The 20,628-nt window shown below is 41.5% G+C and overlaps 1 protein-coding gene across 1 annotated transcript; it reads left to right on the plus strand.

Moving 5' to 3' along the window:
* The first annotated feature begins 6,461 nt into the window (after nucleotides 1-6,461).
* Nucleotides 6,462-18,395, plus strand: zc3h14 (zinc finger CCCH-type containing 14). Its single transcript, XM_080453322.1, has 17 exons — nucleotides 6,462-6,609; nucleotides 6,958-7,000; nucleotides 7,643-7,757; nucleotides 7,920-7,960; nucleotides 8,117-8,288; nucleotides 8,741-9,065; nucleotides 9,397-9,572; nucleotides 12,410-12,510; nucleotides 12,608-12,784; nucleotides 13,280-13,357; nucleotides 13,541-13,700; nucleotides 14,432-14,634; nucleotides 14,908-15,046; nucleotides 15,676-15,815; nucleotides 16,641-16,720; nucleotides 16,817-16,923; nucleotides 17,140-18,395. The coding sequence occupies exons 1-17, from the start codon at nucleotides 6,574-6,576 to the stop codon at nucleotides 17,141-17,143; spliced, it is 2,097 nt and encodes a 698-aa protein (XP_080309448.1). The 5' UTR covers nucleotides 6,462-6,573; the 3' UTR covers nucleotides 17,144-18,395.
* The last annotated feature ends 2,233 nt before the right edge of the window (nucleotides 18,396-20,628 follow it).

A 20,628-nucleotide genomic window follows, 5' to 3' on the forward strand; every position in this document is an offset into this window, starting at 1 on the left:
TCTCAAATAATATGAACGCATAGTATGCGCTATCACAGAGACCCCTATTTGAACATTTTCTACCTCTGGGACCGCAATCTATACTATACAATCCTAACTCTTAAGAGTGTATAAATGGAACCATATGGACCCTCATGGGTCCATTTGGTTCCATTTGTACACCCTCTCTTTGAGAACCACTGCCCTATCATATTATTAAAATAACTGTAGGCCTACTGATGAACTGTACTGGGGTCCCCAGAAAAAAATTGACATAAATAAACAGATCAGATACAGTGATTAGAATCAACATCTACAATACATTACATTGTCTGAAACAGTCAATCACTAATTTGATTTCTCCTCATTTAGCATGTGGGTTGTATAATATCATGCATGTTACACTGAGCAGTTTACAAAACCCACACACCCCAGATGGAGGTAAACATGTCTTGACCAACACACCTTGACCCATGACCACAAAACATTAAACTGTCATGTTAAATAACAGTACAAAAACGGAGCTAGAGCTCTTTCCCTCAAACTCCTATATAATAAACAAAGCTAAAAATATTTTAAATAATATGAAATATAAAATCGAGGCTTCAATGTTGATCAGTGATGTTCTATGAATAATGATATGTGTCTAGCATGGACTGTTTGTTAGCTTTAAGCAGCTCTCAGCCCACATTTAAAATCATATTCAATATAAAATCGGGTCTTCCTTAGGGACTAAGGGGTATAATGATCAATGATTATGTTCCATTAGCACAATTAGAGCCATTAAACATCTGTTTACAAGGCACCTTACCTGTCTTCTGATGCTGCTGCTGTCTGACATATGCTCTCACCAATGTTTGCAGCCAGGTCTGCTTTATTATGTCCCCCAAGATTTATTTGAAAATAGCAGATCTACAAGCTCACAATCCGTCACGATGTGACACGTTGTGAGCTTGTAGATCTGCTATTTTCAAATTGACTATGTATACAGTAGGTTTAAAAGGGCTCACACCCAGTCACTCGTTTCTCTCACAGAACCTGGCAACGCTGGCTGTGACAGGAGTCTGTGACATAGATGTAAAAATCCACGCCTGGATGTCATCAAAAGCATATAAAACATCAAATATAAACGTCATTGGGTTCCAACCAGCACAAAGAGACCATCCGTGGGGGCTCCTGTGGCCCATATAGTCACTTCTTTTGGGCTTTGTTTTCATAGACCAGGTTGCTCGATTCTCTCACAGAGTCTGGCAACTGTGCTGCTGCAGGCTGGGAGAGAGAAGTCCAAATCCAGGCCTTAACGTCATCAAAAACATATAAAACATAAAATCGAAATGTTATTGGGTCCCAACCAGCACCAAGGGACCATCATTGTTTGGTTGTGGGGGTCTATAATGAATTAAAAAGCATAGAGTGTTCCTGTCCATCTAAATGAAAACAAAGATGGCTGCCGTTGAGAAACTCAGAGAGCAGTGAAGGGGGCGGGGACAGGCAAACGAGAGAGATTTTCAGGAAGGTGGGGGCCTCTGGAGACTGGAGAGTGAATGGAGGTCTATGAGGGGGGCGACTGGAGACAAGGGGGCCCCCCCCGACGCCTGGAGACCGACTGGAGACATGGCTGGAGACTGTCTCCAGTCACTTGCACCTCGGTAGACTCAAGCCCTGCGGGTAGGTACCCTCACAAAAACATGCAGTAATCCTGGTCACTATACTGCCTCCCCCTGGCCAGCCGGGGCGCCTGATGGAGGGGAAGGGAACTGGTTGGAATAACGTGTTCCTTCCACGCGCTACGTCCAACCAGGGAAACTCTCCCCTGTCAGGTGACAAGAAGGTCAGTTGGCTCTCATGCATTGAAGGAGGCATGAGCTCGGCCCTGGCCTCCCTAGGTTGGCAGAGGGAAGGTAGTGCCCAGGATTACATAGACAATTGGCACTGGGTGTAAAAAATAGGGTTACAAAATCGTGGGATAAAGATTTAAGAAAAACAAAAAAAAAATCGGAAGGAGTAATATAAAGAAATGTGTTTTACATAAGTCGGCCTCCTGGTGGCGCTATAAAAGGCAGATGGGAAAAATGCAGGGCAAAGGTTTTTCCTTGACCTCTAGGGAGTGCGCATACAAAGTTTTACACAGATCGGTGCAGTTATAGGTAAAAACATGAATCGGCCTGTTATAGCGCCACCATGAGGCTGATTTGGAAATTTTCAAGTGGTATTTCTTCCTCGGCATAGTGGAAATATGCGTGCAAAATTTCACCAAAATTGCATGCTGTGTTCATGATTTGAGGCATTTTGTTGAAAATGGAGCACTCGTGCAAACTTTGGAAGCCATTTTTAGGCAATCAGGATGGAATATGAAAAATCTGAAAGACAAGTTTTGTTTAATGACTATAGAGATACTGTGTACCGATTTGCGAGATTTTTGGACAAAATCTGTAGGAGTACTGTCAAAAAATATGTTTTGCACAAATCGGCCTCCTGGTGGCGCTATAAAAGGCCCATGTGAAAAATGTGGGGCAGAAGTTCGGAATTGGCATCCAGGGAGTGTGTGTGCACAGTTTCGCTGCGATCAAGCCAACGGTGGCGGAGATTAGCTGGTGACAGACGGACACACACACACACACGGACACACGGACGGACGGACGGAGGGTAAAACATACTCTCTCGCCATGCCTTTCGGCCTGGCGGAGACAAACTCTCTCGCCATGCCTTTCGGCCTGGCGGAGACAATAAATGGCTGTAAGGAATAGACATGATAGGCTACATAGGTTTTGCCACCAAGCCAGTCATGAACCAATACAGCCAACCTGTCACAGCTCACAACCTTCAACATCAACCACAACACACTGTAGTGTAGATCCACATCAGTCTTCAATTGATGAGAGTTAAACCCAAAATACCTAGCTTGAACTTAAAAGGAAATAGCAAACTCACACATAGGATAATTGAAGTGACCAAGAGCCACAAACACATATACTGTAGTGTACCCTGTCACGACTCACCACCTTCAACATCAGAATTGATGAAGCATTCAATTCCAGAGCCACAAACAGTCACTGAATATTTCTCATCATTGCCACCCAGTCATTGGGTCCAAAAAAAAAAAAAAATCACAAAAGTACAACAGCTTGAATCACATTAGTTTACACACAGCATACAACACAAGCAGCAGCAGCAGTAAAGAAAAGGAAATGGTTCCTACCTTGAGCAGTCTTCTTTGACTTCAACAGTTGAGTAAGTGATGGCCAGGGTCAAACTTTGGAACTCATCATAGAGAGATAGAGCCCCCCCGCCCCCTCTGTTTCTAGTTTGTCATCGGACAAGCCCTCCAGCATCGTCTCCAGGACATCGCCATCCTCCATATATAGCATTTTCTTTCCCTGCTGAGAGCTCCCGGTGTCAATGGCAGTGATCGAACAGCCTCATTCTCCTGCCATCTTCTCACTCATCCTTGGTAGCCACCCATCCCATACAGGTGCTTGTTCATCCTGGTTGATGTTTAGTATTGCACATAGCATTCTGGTGTAGCTCATTGGCTAGTCAACAATGTACTCAACATTATGTTTGTTGAAATTAGGATTTATAATTCAATTGCTTCTATACCAAAAATACAGACCACCAACAAACTCTACATTGTGCACTTTTATCATTGTAAAGTAAAGTCGTATTTACTGCCATAACGGTAGAACTGCTAAAAGCAAGTCCTTCTTTTCATCATTTGCAGACCTTGAAAAGGTCAGCAGCACCGGCAAGCACCTTAGCTGAATAATACATATCTGGCCTTTTACAACACATAGTATATCTCAATATCTACACATCAGATTTAACCACACACACACACACACACACACACACACACACACACACACACACACACACACACACACACACACACACACACACACACACACACACACACACACCTTACCTTTATGAGCTTGACAACTAGACCTGCGTGTAGCTAACTCACCTGGAGAATCCAATCAGCTGGAAATAAATCTCGAAATGCAGTTTGTCATGATGATAATTAACTTCTCTTTCAACTATTGCAGAAGTCTTTTAGCAGTTTTAACTCTGCAATACTGACAACTCTACTCAACTTCCATGTGGTGGATTGTTACATTACAAGTTGTGTATGTCACTCTTTTACTACAAATATAGCAGTGCTTGTGTCAAACACCTGGTCTGTCTGTTTACAGCAGGTGTGGGGGAGGGGGGGCAGGAAAAGAGAGCGAATACTGCATTTATTCGGAGTGTCTAACTTCTAAGGAGTGTCTGACAATAACACTTATGAAGACTACATTCAAGACGTTGCTTTAACTAAACAACGCTTGTTCAATTCTAGGAAACAAAGAGAATTCAGTCAAAGTAAAATATTACAAAATAAGCTATATAAACGTTGTGAGCTTGTGTCTGCTATTTTCAAAAATATTTTATTTTATATATATAGGCCTATAGGCACTAAATATTTTCAGATGGGGGTCCGAGGCCAAACCTCGCCTCTCTTGTTTTATCCCTTCTACCCTGGGCTGATCTTCTAATGTAGTCATTTCTAATCCTGACAATCCTTGTCACAGGAGAATCGCTGTATCCTCATTCGCCATCTATACTCCGTCTCCTGTCTTTTCGTCAGTGCCACCGTTTCCAAGCCGTACAGCATGGCTGGTCTCACTACTGTGTTAAGCACATTGATTCTGCGCTTGTCATATGAAATGTGCTATATAAATAAATGTGACTTGGATACATCTTCCCTCTCACTCTTGCTGGTACCTTTCTGTCATAAATAACTCCTGACACACTCCCCATTACTTTGGATAGTTGACTCTAGGTATTTGCACTCCTTCACCTTCTCCACCTCTACTCCTTGCATCCTCACTGTTCCACTGTCCTCTCTCTCGTTCAGACACACAGATTCTGTCTTACTCCTGCTGACTTTCATTCCTCTTCTCTCTAGTGCATGCCTCCACGTTTCCAGACTCTCTTCAACCTGTTCCCTCGTCTCACTACTTATCACGATGTTGTCTGCAAACATCATAGTCCACTGTGCCTCCTTCCTGACTTCATCTGTCAACCTGTCCATTACAAATGTAAACAACAAAGGGCTCAGAGCCGATCCTTGGTGCAGGCCCACTCCCACCTCGAAACCATCCGTCACTCCTACCGCACTCCTCACTACTGTCACACTATTGTCATACACGTCCTGCACCATTTTGACATACTTCTCTGCCACTCCTGACTTCCTCAGGCAAATGCAATACCATACTTCCTCTCTTGGCACCCTATCACATGCTTTTCCTAGGTCCATAAAGACACAGTGTAACTCCTTCTGTCCTTCTCTATACTTCTCCATCAACACTCTCCGGACGAACAGTGCGTCTGTGGTGCTCTTCCTTGGCATAAACCCACACTGCTGCTCGCTAATTGTCACCTCTCTCCTCTTAGCCACTAATCTTTCCCATAGCTTCATGCTGTGACACATCAGCTTTATACCTCTGTAGTTACTAAAACTCTGTAGATCGCCCTTGTTCTTGAAAGTTGGTACCAATATACTACTTCTCCACTGTTCAGGCATCTTCTCGCCTTCCAAGATTGTGTTGAACAATCTAGTGAGTAACTCAACTGCAGTCTCTCCTAGACATTTCCACACCTCTACCGGTATATCGTCTGGACCAACCACCTTCTTTCTCATCTCTCCTCTTCCCCTCACTTCCCTCACTTTCTGTTCACTACCCGCCCACAAGTTTTCTTTACATAGCACCTTTATCAAAAGCACTTTACAATGTGCATTACATTCACACACCGATGGCAGAGGAAACGAAGCCACCAACCTGCTCATGAGGAGCAGTTTAAAGTGTCTTGCTCAAGGACACTTCAACATTAATCAAGGGGGAGCTGGGTATTGAACCGGGAACCTTCTAATTCCCAAGCAGCCACTCTACCTCCTAAGTCACTGCCGCCGTTAAATATTTCCCCCACAGTGACTAAAATGACTACTTTTAAACTTTTAATAAAAAAAAAACAGTTTCCTTATTATTATTACATTATTATTATTATATTATTATAAATGTTTTCACTGTCTTTCTTTCTTTAACGGTTTGGATGAGTGAGTGAGTGACAAATAAACCTCTTTAAATCTACAGTAGGCATCTTTCTTTCTTATTTAACTCCTACATGATGTTTTTGCATATTACTGTATATTATTCTTTGTCTTTAAATGCCTCGATGAGTTGAATACACAGGACCTTAATGGAAACAAGCCCTGAGGGCTTATTTGCGTTATCCCAGACAGCATTCTTTTGTATACATCTATGCCACCGTGCCTTTTTTGCAAACTGTTAATAAAGAATTCAATCAATCAAATAAAAAGGCCTAAACTCTCCCATGATTAGGAGGAGTTCAGTTCACACTTTGGACGCCAGGTGGCGATACCTACTCATTGACGGAGCTTCCCATACGACCCCCCTCGTACTACCGTACCGTGTGTCATGTATCTATGCTGAGTGTGTAGCATTGTGGTTGTTGTCACTCCGATTCTTCAGACACAACAACACAGTTTCGCGTCTGTTATCATAATCTATTTGACTCAAGACACCAGCTATGGAGATCGGTACGGAGATCAGCAAGAAAATAAGGGTGAGCAATGGGACGGATTTAACTCATTTGACTCTTGAAACCCCCCCGGGCGCAAAGGATAGCGTTAGCTTAGCTTAGCATATAACCAGCAGACATATATAGCATTAGCTGGGTCTTTTATTACAAGGCCATGGATTCAAGGATGTGTTTGTTGTTTGATAGCCAAGCTTTGGTCTGCTTTCACTGTGTCGTAACGTTACAGCCTTTGTTTTAAATGTAACGTGTATTATCTTCTTGTCTTTTATGTTGTAAATGAAGCTGTTAGCTCTTACTTTAGCCAGCTGTTGGTTCTGTATTTAGAAGCATCTCAGTCAGCATCGGTTAACATTGTGTTGTGTTGTTCTGTAGGCTGCCATCAAGGGTAAACTTCAAGAACTTGGTGCATATGTGGGTAAGTAAATGGAAGCCAGTGGTGCCCTTTTAATCACTGTCTAGATAATTTGACTCGGGTTAGTGTACAAATGTGACTTAAAGGAAAGAATAAATGACCTACCTGGGTTGTATTTTAGAGGACAATCTTTCCAGTGCAAAAATGGCAACAAAAGTATTCAGGAAAGTCAACCAAAGAACAAGATTTTTTGAGCAGGATCTCCTCGTTGGTCAGTATTAGGAATACATTGAGGACATTAGCTGGAGCACTCATCCAATGTCCCTATGACTATGCATGCACCTCATGATGCACCACTAAGGTATTACAAACAAGGCTTCAATACTGTACATTTTCGTTCTTTATTGCTACTAGTGTTGATGTCTTGTATATAATTGTATGTCTTTAAATGTCTCGATGAATTGAATACACAGGACCACAATGGAAACAAGCCCCCTAGGGCTTTTTGTGTTATCCTTTTATCACCATTGTATAATCGTACCACTGTACTATTTGCAAACTGTTAAAGTATTCAATCAATCAATCAATCACAACCAAATGGGATCTTGATGGGGCCATTTGGTTACATTTGTACACTAGTACAAATCTTCACTGAAGATTTTAACTAGGAGCCCATGTCTTGTGCATTTTATGTATCGTTTTCAGATGAAGAGTTGCCTGACTATATTATGGTGATGGTAGCTAATAAGAAGACTTCTCAGCAAATGGCTGATGACCTCTCCCTCTTCCTTGGAAACAACACCATCAAATTCACTGTCTGGTAAAGATCACGTCTTAATGTTTTTTTTTCATGGAAATCAGATTCTATGCTATTCTCACCTTCAGGTAGCTCTGAAAAAGGTACCATTACCACTGTGCATGCATGACGTGTGTTTGTACCATATGCTCAGTTTTCACCATAACCTCCTTGTTTACCTTTTAGGTTACAGGGTGTCCTGGAGAAATTAAGATCTGTAGCAGTCGGTAAGTAAAACAGTTTTTTGCAACCAGCTGAGAGAAAATGCACTGTTGCTCCTGAATAGTGCTGTTGGCCCTAGAAAGTTCACTTTGTTGCCAGGAAAGCTCATCTCTTCTCAACCCTTTCTACCACTGCTTATCTGTACTGTCATGTGATTCTAGAACCTGCGTCCGTGAAACCTCAGCTTCCGTCTGACAGTGGCACCTTGTCTGGGAAAATCCAGGCCTCTGTGAGTGAAGACAAGAGGAGCGACGAGTTGAGGGCTTTGGCAGTGTCCAGCTCACGCTTTGATAAGACGGAGACTCGCGTGTCTAGCTCTGCCCATGAACACAGGTGATTGTGACTGCAGTGAACAACATCCTTTCTTTTTTCATGATATAAGTCTATCTGAACTGCAGGTAAATTATTTATTTTCTTTTTAGATAAAAATACTGAACTAAAAGGCTTGAGATTTTCAAAGCAGAAATTATTCTGTTGTCCTTTCCAGGTTTTCATAATGTACTGCTACCATTAGCATTAAACCAGATATGAAGTTATTTGCCTCTCCATTGTCTTCCAGTATCAAAAAAAATATTAAATAAAAAAAGTATGTAATGTGAAAAATAATCACGGGTCAACCGACTGCGACTGGAAGCATGTACCATGTACAAGACACTTGGCGCTGATCTGCCCAGTGGTTTGTGAGAGATTAGCCGTGTACACACACAGACAGACACTCTTATAGACGGCTCGACCACTAGGAGCCACGCCATAAAAACACATACTTAACTATTGTTTCATTGCAGAAGAGGCTCAACTGAGAAGAACTCGTACCGTCTTACCTCTACGGTCAAGCCGCTTGTGGAACCACTCCCCTCTGAGGCAGTCATCGACATCAAGCCTGACATGGATGATGACCTCATCACTGACGACCCCGTGGAGATTGCCACCAATGTGGGTCGCGTGCGCAACGCAGCTGCTCGCCCCACAGCCCAGATCTACAGGCCATCTCAGAGCAGGTTGGCATCAGGCAGGTCCGCAGACAGCTACAGGTCTATGGAAGGGCCCTCACACAGCAGGCAGCATCACGGCTACCTAAGCTCTCGGCCCACCCGAAATGGGTCCAGTAAGGTATGGGGATTCAATAAGAGTATTGACTAAAGATCATATTGAGTTTTCATCTATACCCTGCCCTCAGATAAATTTGCCAAAAAACATTAAACAGTGCAGAACCAAACGTTTGACACCAAATGGTGAAACCTGCATTTCACAACCTAGCAATTTTATGAACCATTGACCATATTCACAAGGCGGCCATTTTGTTCTTAACATAAAACTCAAGGGTTTTCCCAACCCCTCAATTTGATGTACAATAGGTGATGTACAGTAAGTGATGCTACATGAGTGAATATGGTCAGCTCTATGCCAGCTCTTTACAATTCTTATGTCATTTTCACTATAGGAAGAGGCATCACGGAAGCGCAAAGCCCCGGTCCCAAGCTCAGTGGCAAGCTCGGTGGTGCGGGTGAACCGAGTGGAAGATGAGGATAGCGAAAGTCTGGAGGAGGAGGAAGATGAAGGCTATGGCGGAAGAAGCATGTCCAGCAGAGTGTCCTTACCCTCCAAACCAGAGCGCAAGTAAGTGGTAGCAAATAGAGCAACACATTTTTGAATACATATGTATTTGAATGAAAATAAAAATAAAATAATATTCAACTGTAAAAATTAAGATTCAAATAAAAATTATCTGCCTCCAGAGTTCTCAAGAGACTCTGGGCGCCTGTGACCTTACACAGCAGCTGGTCTCGCGAGGTCACAGATTCATTTGTCAGAGAGCTACAGTGCTACAGCTTCAAGTTACGCCCTTCCCCCGTGGCTATTCACACAGCACAGACTTCTCACCGTAGACAACAACATTTTGAATCACAACACCACTTTAATTGATTCAAAATGATAACATACGGGTAGGGTAGGTCAAGCTGAAAGAGCTGGCGATCCATTTGGTAATGATGTCTGACAGTTTACAACCAAACTCCACCGAAAAAGCGATGTAAAAACTCAGTTTGGTCTCTCACGGTAAAACTGTTGTCACATTTCTTGTGTACTGTACTTTAACAAAACTATAGGCTAAAGGCTATAATGAGCGACTGAATAGATTGGTTTATTATAATTTCCCGTTTCATGTCAAGGTAAACATTGTTCCATCACAGCACGTCGCTCAGAGCGATGTCTGTTCTCCGGAAAAGTCCGGGCTTGTATCTAAACCATAGACTACCTAAGCTTATTAAAATGAGGCTATAGAATAAGATATAAGTATGAATCATTAATTTGATCTAGCAAGAGAGCGCGTTTCTTGTGCATGGAGGGAGAAAGAGACATCTCTGGTCTGTTAAGTTTTCTGCATACATTATTTGATATTGAAAATAATAATGTTGCAGGTTCAGATCCCGACAACCTTTGCTGAGTCTCTCTCGCACCATTTACTGTCAGTCTACTGTACACTATCAATAAAAGGCAGAAAAGGCCAAGAGATATTTAAAAAAAAAGAAAAACTATATAATTAATTGACTGGCGCCCCCCAGGTCTATCCATTGCTCCCTCTACACCAAATCTCTTTGCCGAAAATAGCTTAATATCTACAAGCTCAAAGCGCATCGTGTTGCATGCCAAGAATTGGTACGCTAGGGTTCAAGAATTCACTATGATGAATAACCTATGCGCGCGCCTTATATGCATATGGTCGCTATAGGGCGTATGTCTAAAACTGTTACTTTTCAGTAAATGAAAAGTAACCTGTGTTACAATGTATCCAATGTAGTTATTATTTAGTCACAAGCTCGAGCTTACTATGAAACCGTGCTCGGCTTGTGTGTGTGTCTCTCTGTGTGCAGTCACGCTCTCATTGGCTGCATGCACCCATGTGACTCACGCTCTCATTGCCTGCCTGCCCCTGGGTGACTAAATACACTCCTCTGACATAAATATAGCAGCTACAGTAAAAAAAAACACATCTACAAGTATCTAAACGAGTTCATCTATTGGGATATCTAAGAATTCCATGTCATTTGTGCATATTTCAGGCTGGATGGCAAGTTGAAAACGCCTTAGTTTGAGGACAGTTTGCCCAAACAAAATAAAACATGCCTGAAATCCGCCTGCCCCTGGGTGACTAATTAAACTCCTCTGACATAAATATAGCAGCTACAGTAAAAAAAAACACATCTACACGCATCTACACGAGTTCATCTATTGGGATATCTAAGAATTCCATGTCATTTGTGCATATTTCAGGCTGGATGGCAAGTTGAAAACGCCTTAGTTTGAGGACAGTTTGCCCAAACAAAAAAAAGAAAGCCTGAAATCCGCCTGCCCCTGGGTGACTAATTAAACTCCTGACATAAATATAGCAGCGCCAGTAAAAAAAAAACACATCTACAAGCATCTACACGACTTAATCTATTGGGATATCTAAGAATTCCATGTCATTTGTGCATATTTCAGGCTGGATGGCAAGTTGAAAACGCCTTCGTTTGAGGACAGTTTGCCGACTTGTTGAAGATCTAGACTCCAATCCACTTCCTTGTTAACTTAAAACTTAAACATTTTGTATCTTGGCTCCTGAGTACTTTTTTTTTCTATGAAAAATCTCTGGCAGTTTGTCAAACGCAAAAATAAAAATGTTCTGGCAGTGAATGAGTTAATATACTTGCTATTGGTTAAATATTTATAAAAAAAACAAAGACACACAGACTTAAGGACTTTCAACCTGGCGTCCCCATTTTGGACATGTCATTATAGGAGAGCGTTTTGAAAAGTTTTTCATGACTTGCTAACCCTTTTGTCTTATTCATTGGACATTTTTAAAGATGCAGCGTTTGTTTTGAGCTGCATCTTTACTTTACGAAAATACTATTAAACAAGTGAACAAATCAGTCCAATAGCACACAGTGTAAAGTAAACACAGCCAAGCAGTGGTGTGACTGTATCTCAATAGTCCGGTTGTTTTTGCAATTTATTCCAAAATGATATATACATGTTGAGATGTATTTTATTTTAATAATCCTTACATATTCTTTCTGGAGTAATCCAATTTGTCTTGTATGTGGTGCTGCTGTTCTAAGTAGAGAAGTGGCCTTGCATTTGTCCTGTGACCTCTGCCAGTATCTTGTTCATCTAGTCAGGACAGACTGCTACCATTTGTTTTACAGCTTAAATTGTGAGCTTAGAGTATCACATATGCAAATGTTACTTTATTTAAGTGAAGTGCTCACCAGAGAAAAGAGAGACGGTGATATTTGAGGGTTGCCATTTTAGAATTGTACGTTTCTGTCTCTTTGTTGCAACATTAATATTGTCTTTGTTGATTCAGATCAGACTCTGTGGTTAATTTGTCTTATGATCTCTGAATGCATTTTCAGAAATCCATAGAACTTACTGTAGATACACACTGACATTCCTTACTTGTATCATTTCAGACCTTCCCTCCCACCAGCCAAACAAGCTAACAGGAATCTCATACTGAAAGCCATCTCTGAAGCACAGGATTCAATCACCAAGACTACAGCTTTCCCAGCCAGTATGTCTCCCATAGTCCCACATGTTACTGAAGATTATACAACTGCAATGCATGCCAGTTCAGTTGTTATTTTGTTCTGTTTTCTTGTCTACCGCAGTACCCCCCCAGAGGCAGACTGTGCCAGTTGCACCCCGCACTCGTTTGGCCAGCAATGAGGAGATGACCGCAGCTATCCAACTAGTCCAGGAGCACCTCCAGAGCTTGGCCCCGCCCCCTAGGGTGCAGCAGTCCTATACACCCACAGAGCGACCTACTCTTGCTGCCAGAGTACTTGGTATATATGCAAATGTTTACAAATGGGTAGCGCCACCACACAAAAAAGCATTTGATACATGTTTTACTTCGGCATGTGATTGTTTTGAGGCATTCATATACATTGGTAATGTTTGTTAAAATTGGAGTAACGGATTTGCTATGCCCTACAAAGCCAAAGTGCAGTAACTACGCAAAGAACCAAACTGATTTTTAAAAAATAATAAAAAAGCTTTAAAGTGTTTCAGCTGGCCAGCCAAATGGATTATTGGTATACAAGTGATATATTACACTAATTGTACATCTGTTCATGATGTAATTGTTTATCCCCAAAATCATGAAGGCTGATTTGACCTTTGAGACAAATAAGTCAATGTGTTCAAATATGTACGAAACTGCACACTTTGTACAAGTCAGTCTTTCAGAATGTATGTGAAATCTATATGTTCAAATCTATCTTGGATCGGGCCTTTAAATAATACAGTATATCCTGACATTTGACCTTCATCTCTCCCAGCCCCAGCCAGATCGCTGGCTTCACGCCTTCAGTTGGACATACAAGAGAACAGTGTCAGTAAGGAGCAGTGTGACTACGGTAAGCCTCTTTTGTTTGCTCATGTTTTAGTTACATTTATTCCAGAAAGTACATATCTTAATTTTGTATTAAGTATGTGTAGAATTATTATTTTGTGCCGAGCTTTGATAGTATACGAGCATGAATTGTAGATAGCGTTTTGCATAACCTCGGTGAACATATTTGATGCTTTGGTGATTCTAGGTGTAGTCACTGAGGGGAGTGAGGCATCGGCCTTTGATACTCGGTCCTTCATCATGAGCCGACCACAGCTGGAAGAAACTCCTGTCAGGCGTCAGCAGGTTCAGGTCAAAGAGGCTGTCCAACCTGCTGTACCACGCACAGTCCAATCCATCCAATCAAGGTACACACAGATACCTATCGATTATCACCCAGGCTTTTGTTGTTGTCCGAGTTTATCCAACCGAGGTTGGATACCAAGGGTAACTGCAAGTCACATGCGGGTTGATAATTAGTTAATCATATACATACCGTACCCTTAAGCCATTTATTCACAAAGACGAGGAACTGCACTAGGTCGTCCCATTGAGATTTCCCGACTGTGGGGCTGAGGGCATCACAGGTGCTGCTGGCAGGCCTCGCTCTTGTTGATATCGGGTTAGGCAGCCATTCTGTGAACCATCACATATCTGCTCTGTGTTTTGGTTAGTTTGCACAAGGATAAACTCCAGCAGTGACATCACTTAACTTTTATTTTATTTATTCCTTTCTTAACTCATTCACTGCCACAATTATTGCTGGCCACGTTTGCCCACTACCAGAGATTATTCATCGAAAAAAAAATAGTACTCAGGAGCCAAGACACAGAATTTTTTTAAGTGTTTAAGTTAACAAGGAAGTGGATGGGAGTCTAGATCTTCGAAAAATCATATCTCCTTGGTCTTTGGGTCAAATTTGAAAAAAATAAATAAATAATAATTACGTTTTTTACGTCAGTGGCAGGATTGGTAAACGGGAATAATTACGTCAATTACGTCAGTGGCAGTGAATGAGTTAATCTTTTTCTTGATGTTGATTATATTGTAACCCTACCACAATCTTTGCTGTGGGTTTTCTGTTTCTTTGTCTCACTAGCAAGGAGGCAGACTCTGCCAGCCCCAAGTTCATTGTAACATTGGATGGGGTGCCCAGTCCACTAGGGACCTTGGCGGACTGTGACATGGAGGTGGACGACATCAGACCTCCCTCAAAGGTCACAGACGCCACTATCCACCTCGGCAGAGAATCCAAAGTCAGTGTCCTTCACAGGCTGCAGGGAAGCATCAACTCCTCTGATGGTACGTTATGGTTTAATTCACACACGGTTCTCAAAAACAAATTGGTTTATTTCAAATATAAATATCTATATTTATATACGTATATGGAAGTTGTTGAAGACTGAATGAGTTTACAAAAATATCACACAGTGTGGTCATAAAAGGGAATACGTATTTTTTGTGAGTGAATACGTGGACAATGCAGGCTACTATTGTGCTCTACATGGTTTTGATGCCCTCTGCTTTGGTTGTAACTTTATAGTTTCACTCTTCCCTTCTGTTGTCCCTTTATAGAAGATTGTATGGAAACTGAACTAGGCGAAGAGGATGCTGTGCAGTCAAAGAGACAGAAAGTTCTGGAGCGCTGCAAGTTCTGGCCGGTGTGTAAAAGTGGAGATGAATGTGTATACCATCACCCAACAACAAAGTGCAAGTGAGTACTTGATTGAAAGAGGTAGAGATTTTACTTGAGCCCGACACCCAGATTTTGGGTCCGATGTCAATCCAAATTTTGGTCCCAGACCACAGATTACCGATACTTTGTCAAAAACATGTTGTAATGAATTAGAGATTTGATTAAAGTTTCTTATTTGAGATTCATGTAATTTAACCACTTCAAGGAGTAGTTCACCCAAAAAATTACTTATTTTCTATCACTTGCACACCTTATGAAGCCTTGAATTCATGGATTCTTATTAGTTTTTGTTGCATTGCTAAGCCAATAATTTGATTACCAGCGGAAAGATGCTAATGTATCCGGTAGGAGACACAAAGTAGACTATTTGTGTCTCCTACCGGGAATACACCCAGTCATCAAATTATTGGCTTAGGAATGCGACAAAAACAAATGCATGAATTCAAGGCTTCAGGGGGGGTGTAATTGATAGAAAATAAGTAATTATTTGGGTGAACTACTCCTTTAAGCCATATATAATGGCCGATATATCAGTCAGGCTCTAGATATTAACATGTGTGCTGTGAATAAACTTATATAATAACTTGATACTCAAGATTATGGCGCACACAAAAACAAAGATTTACATTTATTTTTCTTTGTTCTAGGACTTTTCCAAGCTGCAAATTCGGGGACAAATGCCTCTTTGTTCATCCAAACTGTAAATATGATGCCAGATGTGCCAAGCCAGACTGTCCGTTCACTCATGTCAGCCGCAGAGCATCCATGGCCCCTCCTCCCAGATCAGGTACAGTTTTGTCCTCTGCCTGACTCAAGATCACCTTTTTAGGTCACTAGTCAGGCAATCTGGGAACTGGGATTTTTCCCCCCTTTGTTTTTTCCTCTGGGGGCACCACGTCCTTTTTTGTGTAGAAACAGGAAGTCGGTTTGGCTCCTCCCCTTTCTTAGTCCACTTCCTCACGGGTGCTTCTGTGTTCATTCCTACTAACAACAACACTTACATGTTTAGAGCTGTGGTGCTGACAGATTGATTCTGCTGTTAGCAGAATCTGTCTTGAGAGATTACTAGTCAGGCAATCAGTGAAAGACATGGTTTTAACCACTTAAACCCTATACTTAGTTGTTAGTATTTCCATGGGCTACGCTAAATATCTTTGCAGAAAATAGCCCATCTACAAGCTCACAACATATCGCATTGCGACACGCTCAGGGCTTGTAGATCTGCTATTTTCGGGCAATGTGCCCCCCAGAATAGATGCTATGTTTCCAGTGGTTAATTGAGAGAGAGATGGTCAACACAGAAATGTACCATGAACTTTTCACTTGTGTTCTTCAGAGTAGTATGTGTTATTGGTAGCACAACACTCTTGTTGGGAGAAGCACACGTGCTCCAACTACTGAGCTACACATAATATACTTGTATTTCTTTATATATATACATTATATATATTTTAATTTCGAAGTGCCTAAATGCTTGGAAAGGGCATCCTTCATTACTATCACAGGCATACTTGCATATAGTATCTATTGTACACAATTTTTTTAACGTTTTTATAATGTTGGTTACGTGTCTTTTCAAATATTAATTCATTTGACTATTTCTACACTGCAGTGCCTGCACCACAAACTGGTAGTGTATGTCGGTTCTTCCCAGAATGCAAAAAGATGGACTGTCCATTCTATCATCCTAAGGTAAAAACATTCTAGTCATTGATATTTGATTTCAGATCATTTGAGGAAGCATAAGGACTGATTTTTTTGTTTTTATTTTTTTTATCTTCTCCACAGCCTTGTCGTTTTGCTGCTCAGTGTAAACGGGCCGGTTGTACTTTCTACCATCCAACCACAGTTGTGCCACCGAGACACGCCCTGAAGTGGACAAAAGCCCAGAGCAGGCAAGTAGAATACCTCCACCCAGTAGTACATACAGTAGATGACCTGTACTGTAGCTTGTATGTCAAGTTATTTGTTTGCAAAAATTGCATACTTCTCAAGGAAATATGTTATCCATATTTGACCATCTAAATGTCCTGCATTATATAACGCATGTTGATTCCATGTTGCAAACTGATTTATTGCACTTAGTAATGTCTCCTTGTCTGTCTCTCTAGTTAAGTATGGAAGACCGTCTACAAGAAAATGCAACAACCAACATGTGAAGTCATGGAAGATTTTCTTTTTTTACTGTATCTGTTACTCTTTCAGACGTACAGTATTTTATTTGTTTGAAGTATTTAAAGAATTAAAAGAGAACCCTTTTTCTTTCTTTCTTTTTACGTTTACATACGTATCTAAATCCAATAATTTCTTCCTTAAAACAAAATGTGATGTGTGCTTAAATAAGCACGAGCCAACCAACCAATAATAATATGATGGCATCCACCTGTCAATCAACTTCCACTATTAGCGACACAGACATAAGTTTAATTATGGTACAGACACTGGATCCGTTGACATCGCATCTGGACTTGTTGGTCCACCAATCGCTCCGGCTAGTCGACAGAAATGCTAACTGAACTGCATTTATATAACGTCTCTCTAGGCTTTAAGACACTTCAGTTCAAAGTGCTTTACAGTGTATTTCACCTTCACCCATTCACAGTCCGATGTCGAAGAAAACCATACAAGGCACCAACATGCTCATCAGGAGCAGTTAGGGGCTAAGTGTATTGCTCAAGGTCAAGGACAGTTTGACATGCAGCCAGAAAGAGATGGGGATCGAACCGGGCGGGAACCTTCGGAATCCAAGACAGCTGCTCTACCTCTTGAGCCACTGCCGCCCCACCTCTTGAGTTTTTGCCTCCCATGGTGCTGGTGCGGTATGCAGTTACAGTACTGCAAGGTGGACGGTTGGGCTTGGTTTTTGATCTGCTGTATCCAAAATGGAATCTAATTTTACACTTAAACAGCACAATTTTGAGACAAGAAATGAGCAATGCCGTATTAGCCCTGCCTAGTTAGTTTGTTTGACCAGAGGTTTTACTTATTGATGTTAAAATCAAATTCCTCCCAACATTGTCCTGCCTCAATATTCTATTCTGTTTCTCTATTCCTTCCGTATGATCGAAGTTGGATCTCTTAACTCTCAAAATACCAGTTTCATCTGGACTTTAAGAAATGGCCCAGAGTCCTGTGGCTGTCCTTATAAACTTGGTTTGGCTTTATTTCACTTCTTCCATCTGCATTGCCAATACCACCTATTGTCTCTAAAATGTTTGAATGCATGGGTCAGTTTTTGCAGAGGTTTGCATTCTGACAATTTTGCTTTAAGAAATGCAAACATTTGCATGGAAAGTGGTCTACTTTATAGCCATTTAGTGCATACACACTGGTTACAAATGGAGTGCAAGATATCAACTTTTCCTTTTTGCCAGGGGGGGAGGGGGGGCTGCTTTTTAAGATGAGTGTTTTATGTTTATCTGTAAATCTTCAAAAATGATATGCCTTTGAGTTATTAAAGTACACTACTTTGTATCATGTTTTTGAAAAGTCTGTATAAACAGTTCATTTTTGATTAAATGACTTTTCCAGTGTGATTTCATGGGTTATGGCCAGCTTGTTCCACATGGCAAAGCAAAGCTCTTTAATAAACAGAAAATTCATTTTCAGCTCAAGGTACCAATTTTATCCAATCAGGAGAGAGAACTCGTACAGGATAAATGTGAAACGTGAAATTGGAAGTGATGACAAATAAACGGGCAGACAAAATTAGAACTACTATGAAACTGAAGCTAACCAATGGGTACTCTTCTCTGATTTTCAAGCCACCCGAAAATATATTTTCTGTTTATTAAACAGCTGGAGAGACGGAAACCCTGTTGCTGATCTAACAAAAGAGTGTTTGTTCAGTTACAGGGTCTCCCTGTCTCTCCAGCTGTTTAATAAACTGAAAATACATTTTCAGGTAGGTTGCCAATTTCAATCTAGAGTCTATAGCAGCGCTACTCAACACGCGGCCCGCGGGCCGCATGCGGCCCGCACGCCGCGTCTTGGCGGCCCGATGGTCAAACCCCCCAAAAAAAAAAAAAAAAAAAAAAAAACTTTTTTTTTTTTTTTTTTTTTTTAAATAAAAATATACATTTTAAAAATATACATTTCCGTTCAAATGTATGGGTTGCTAAAACATTTTTCAAAAACAAACAGACAGACATACATACAGGTGCGTCAATTGTTACAGGTATAATGCATAGTTTTCTATGCATTTGGGGTTTTTGGGGGGGTTTGACCCCCACATTTTCCCGCCCAGGATAGGTGTCCCTTATTTCAATCTCTGGGAGTTGGCAACCCTAACCTTGCCATACCTTAGCTTTTGCTGAACTGATGCCACTGGACATACACACAAAATAAACTGGTACAGTGAAAAGAATATGATCAGGGGTGCACATAACTGGTGCGCAGGTGCGCATGCGCACCCAAAATAAATAATGAGCACCACATCAGACGACGCGAGGCGCTTTTGCGTACCAACAGCTGGGACCGGAATTTCCAAGCTTTTATTTTTTAGCAAAACTAAAAAATAAAAGCCTGGAGATTTACTTCCTGAAGCCACACTCACACACTCACGCTAAAGCACGTGTCGGCCCCATGTACAGCCATAGGCGCAGGGGGACGCATGCTGTGATTGTGTGAGCCTCGCATCCTGACACACAGACAGGCTGCGACTCGCAGCCCGCTGCACGCAGCGGCTGTTAGAGGCACTCGTCAGTCACCGATGATGAACGTACCGTAATGGTGCAAAAATATGCCGTGAACGTCCCAAATTTGGCGGATAAAAGCAGCGCAGCACAGGGCACCAACCTTGGGGGGTTCACCAAACAGCGTGAGTGAAAAAAAAACGGCGGAATTTGGAAGCAAAGCGTCCTTTTTTTCTCGCGCAGCACCCCCCCCCCCCGTTGACAAAACTGTCCCGGTGGGCACCGTGCTGAAACCCCCCCCCGTTGACAAAACGGAAAGTTATGTGCACCCCTGAATATGATGTCAAAATGTACATTTTATTGTGTGTTACAAAATAGAAAAATCCAAAATAGGACCGTAATTTTTATGGCGGCCCCTTGGACTTTTGGTATTTTGCTGAGTGGCCCCTTAGCCATCTTAAGTTGAGTAGCCCTGGTCTATAGCAATGATTACTATCAGAATATAATGCTTAAACCTTTTAACAAAACATTTTCATAATGGATTTTTGTAAGTTTGGGTCCCGGGCGGACACCAAATTTATCTTTTGGTTCTCAGCTAAAAAGGTTTGGGAACTTTGTTTTGAAACAGTGTTTCTCAAACTTTCAAGTCAAATTGATAAATATTTGGCCGCGGACCCCCATCTGAAAATATGTTGTGCCAGGGACTCCAAGAAGCAAAGATTTGTGTTAAAAATGTTCGCTAATGCTCAAGAGCTTTGAAAAAGTGTGCCGCTCTATGAGCTTGCATATATCTATATTCTGAATAGCCAACGTATAAAAGGTTAAAGTGGTTAAAATGACCCTGGGGGTCCCTAGACCCCACTTTGAGAACCACCGGTTTAGCCAACTCTCTGCTGGTCTCTGGTGTTGTGTGTGTAGCCCTGAGCCTATGATACACAATTGAATAAATCAAAACTCCTATAAATT

This window comes from Gymnoscopelus braueri (assembly GCF_963280865.1).
Source record: "Gymnoscopelus braueri genome assembly, chromosome: 16".
Classification (NCBI taxonomy): domain Eukaryota; kingdom Metazoa; phylum Chordata; class Actinopteri; order Myctophiformes; family Myctophidae; genus Gymnoscopelus; species Gymnoscopelus braueri.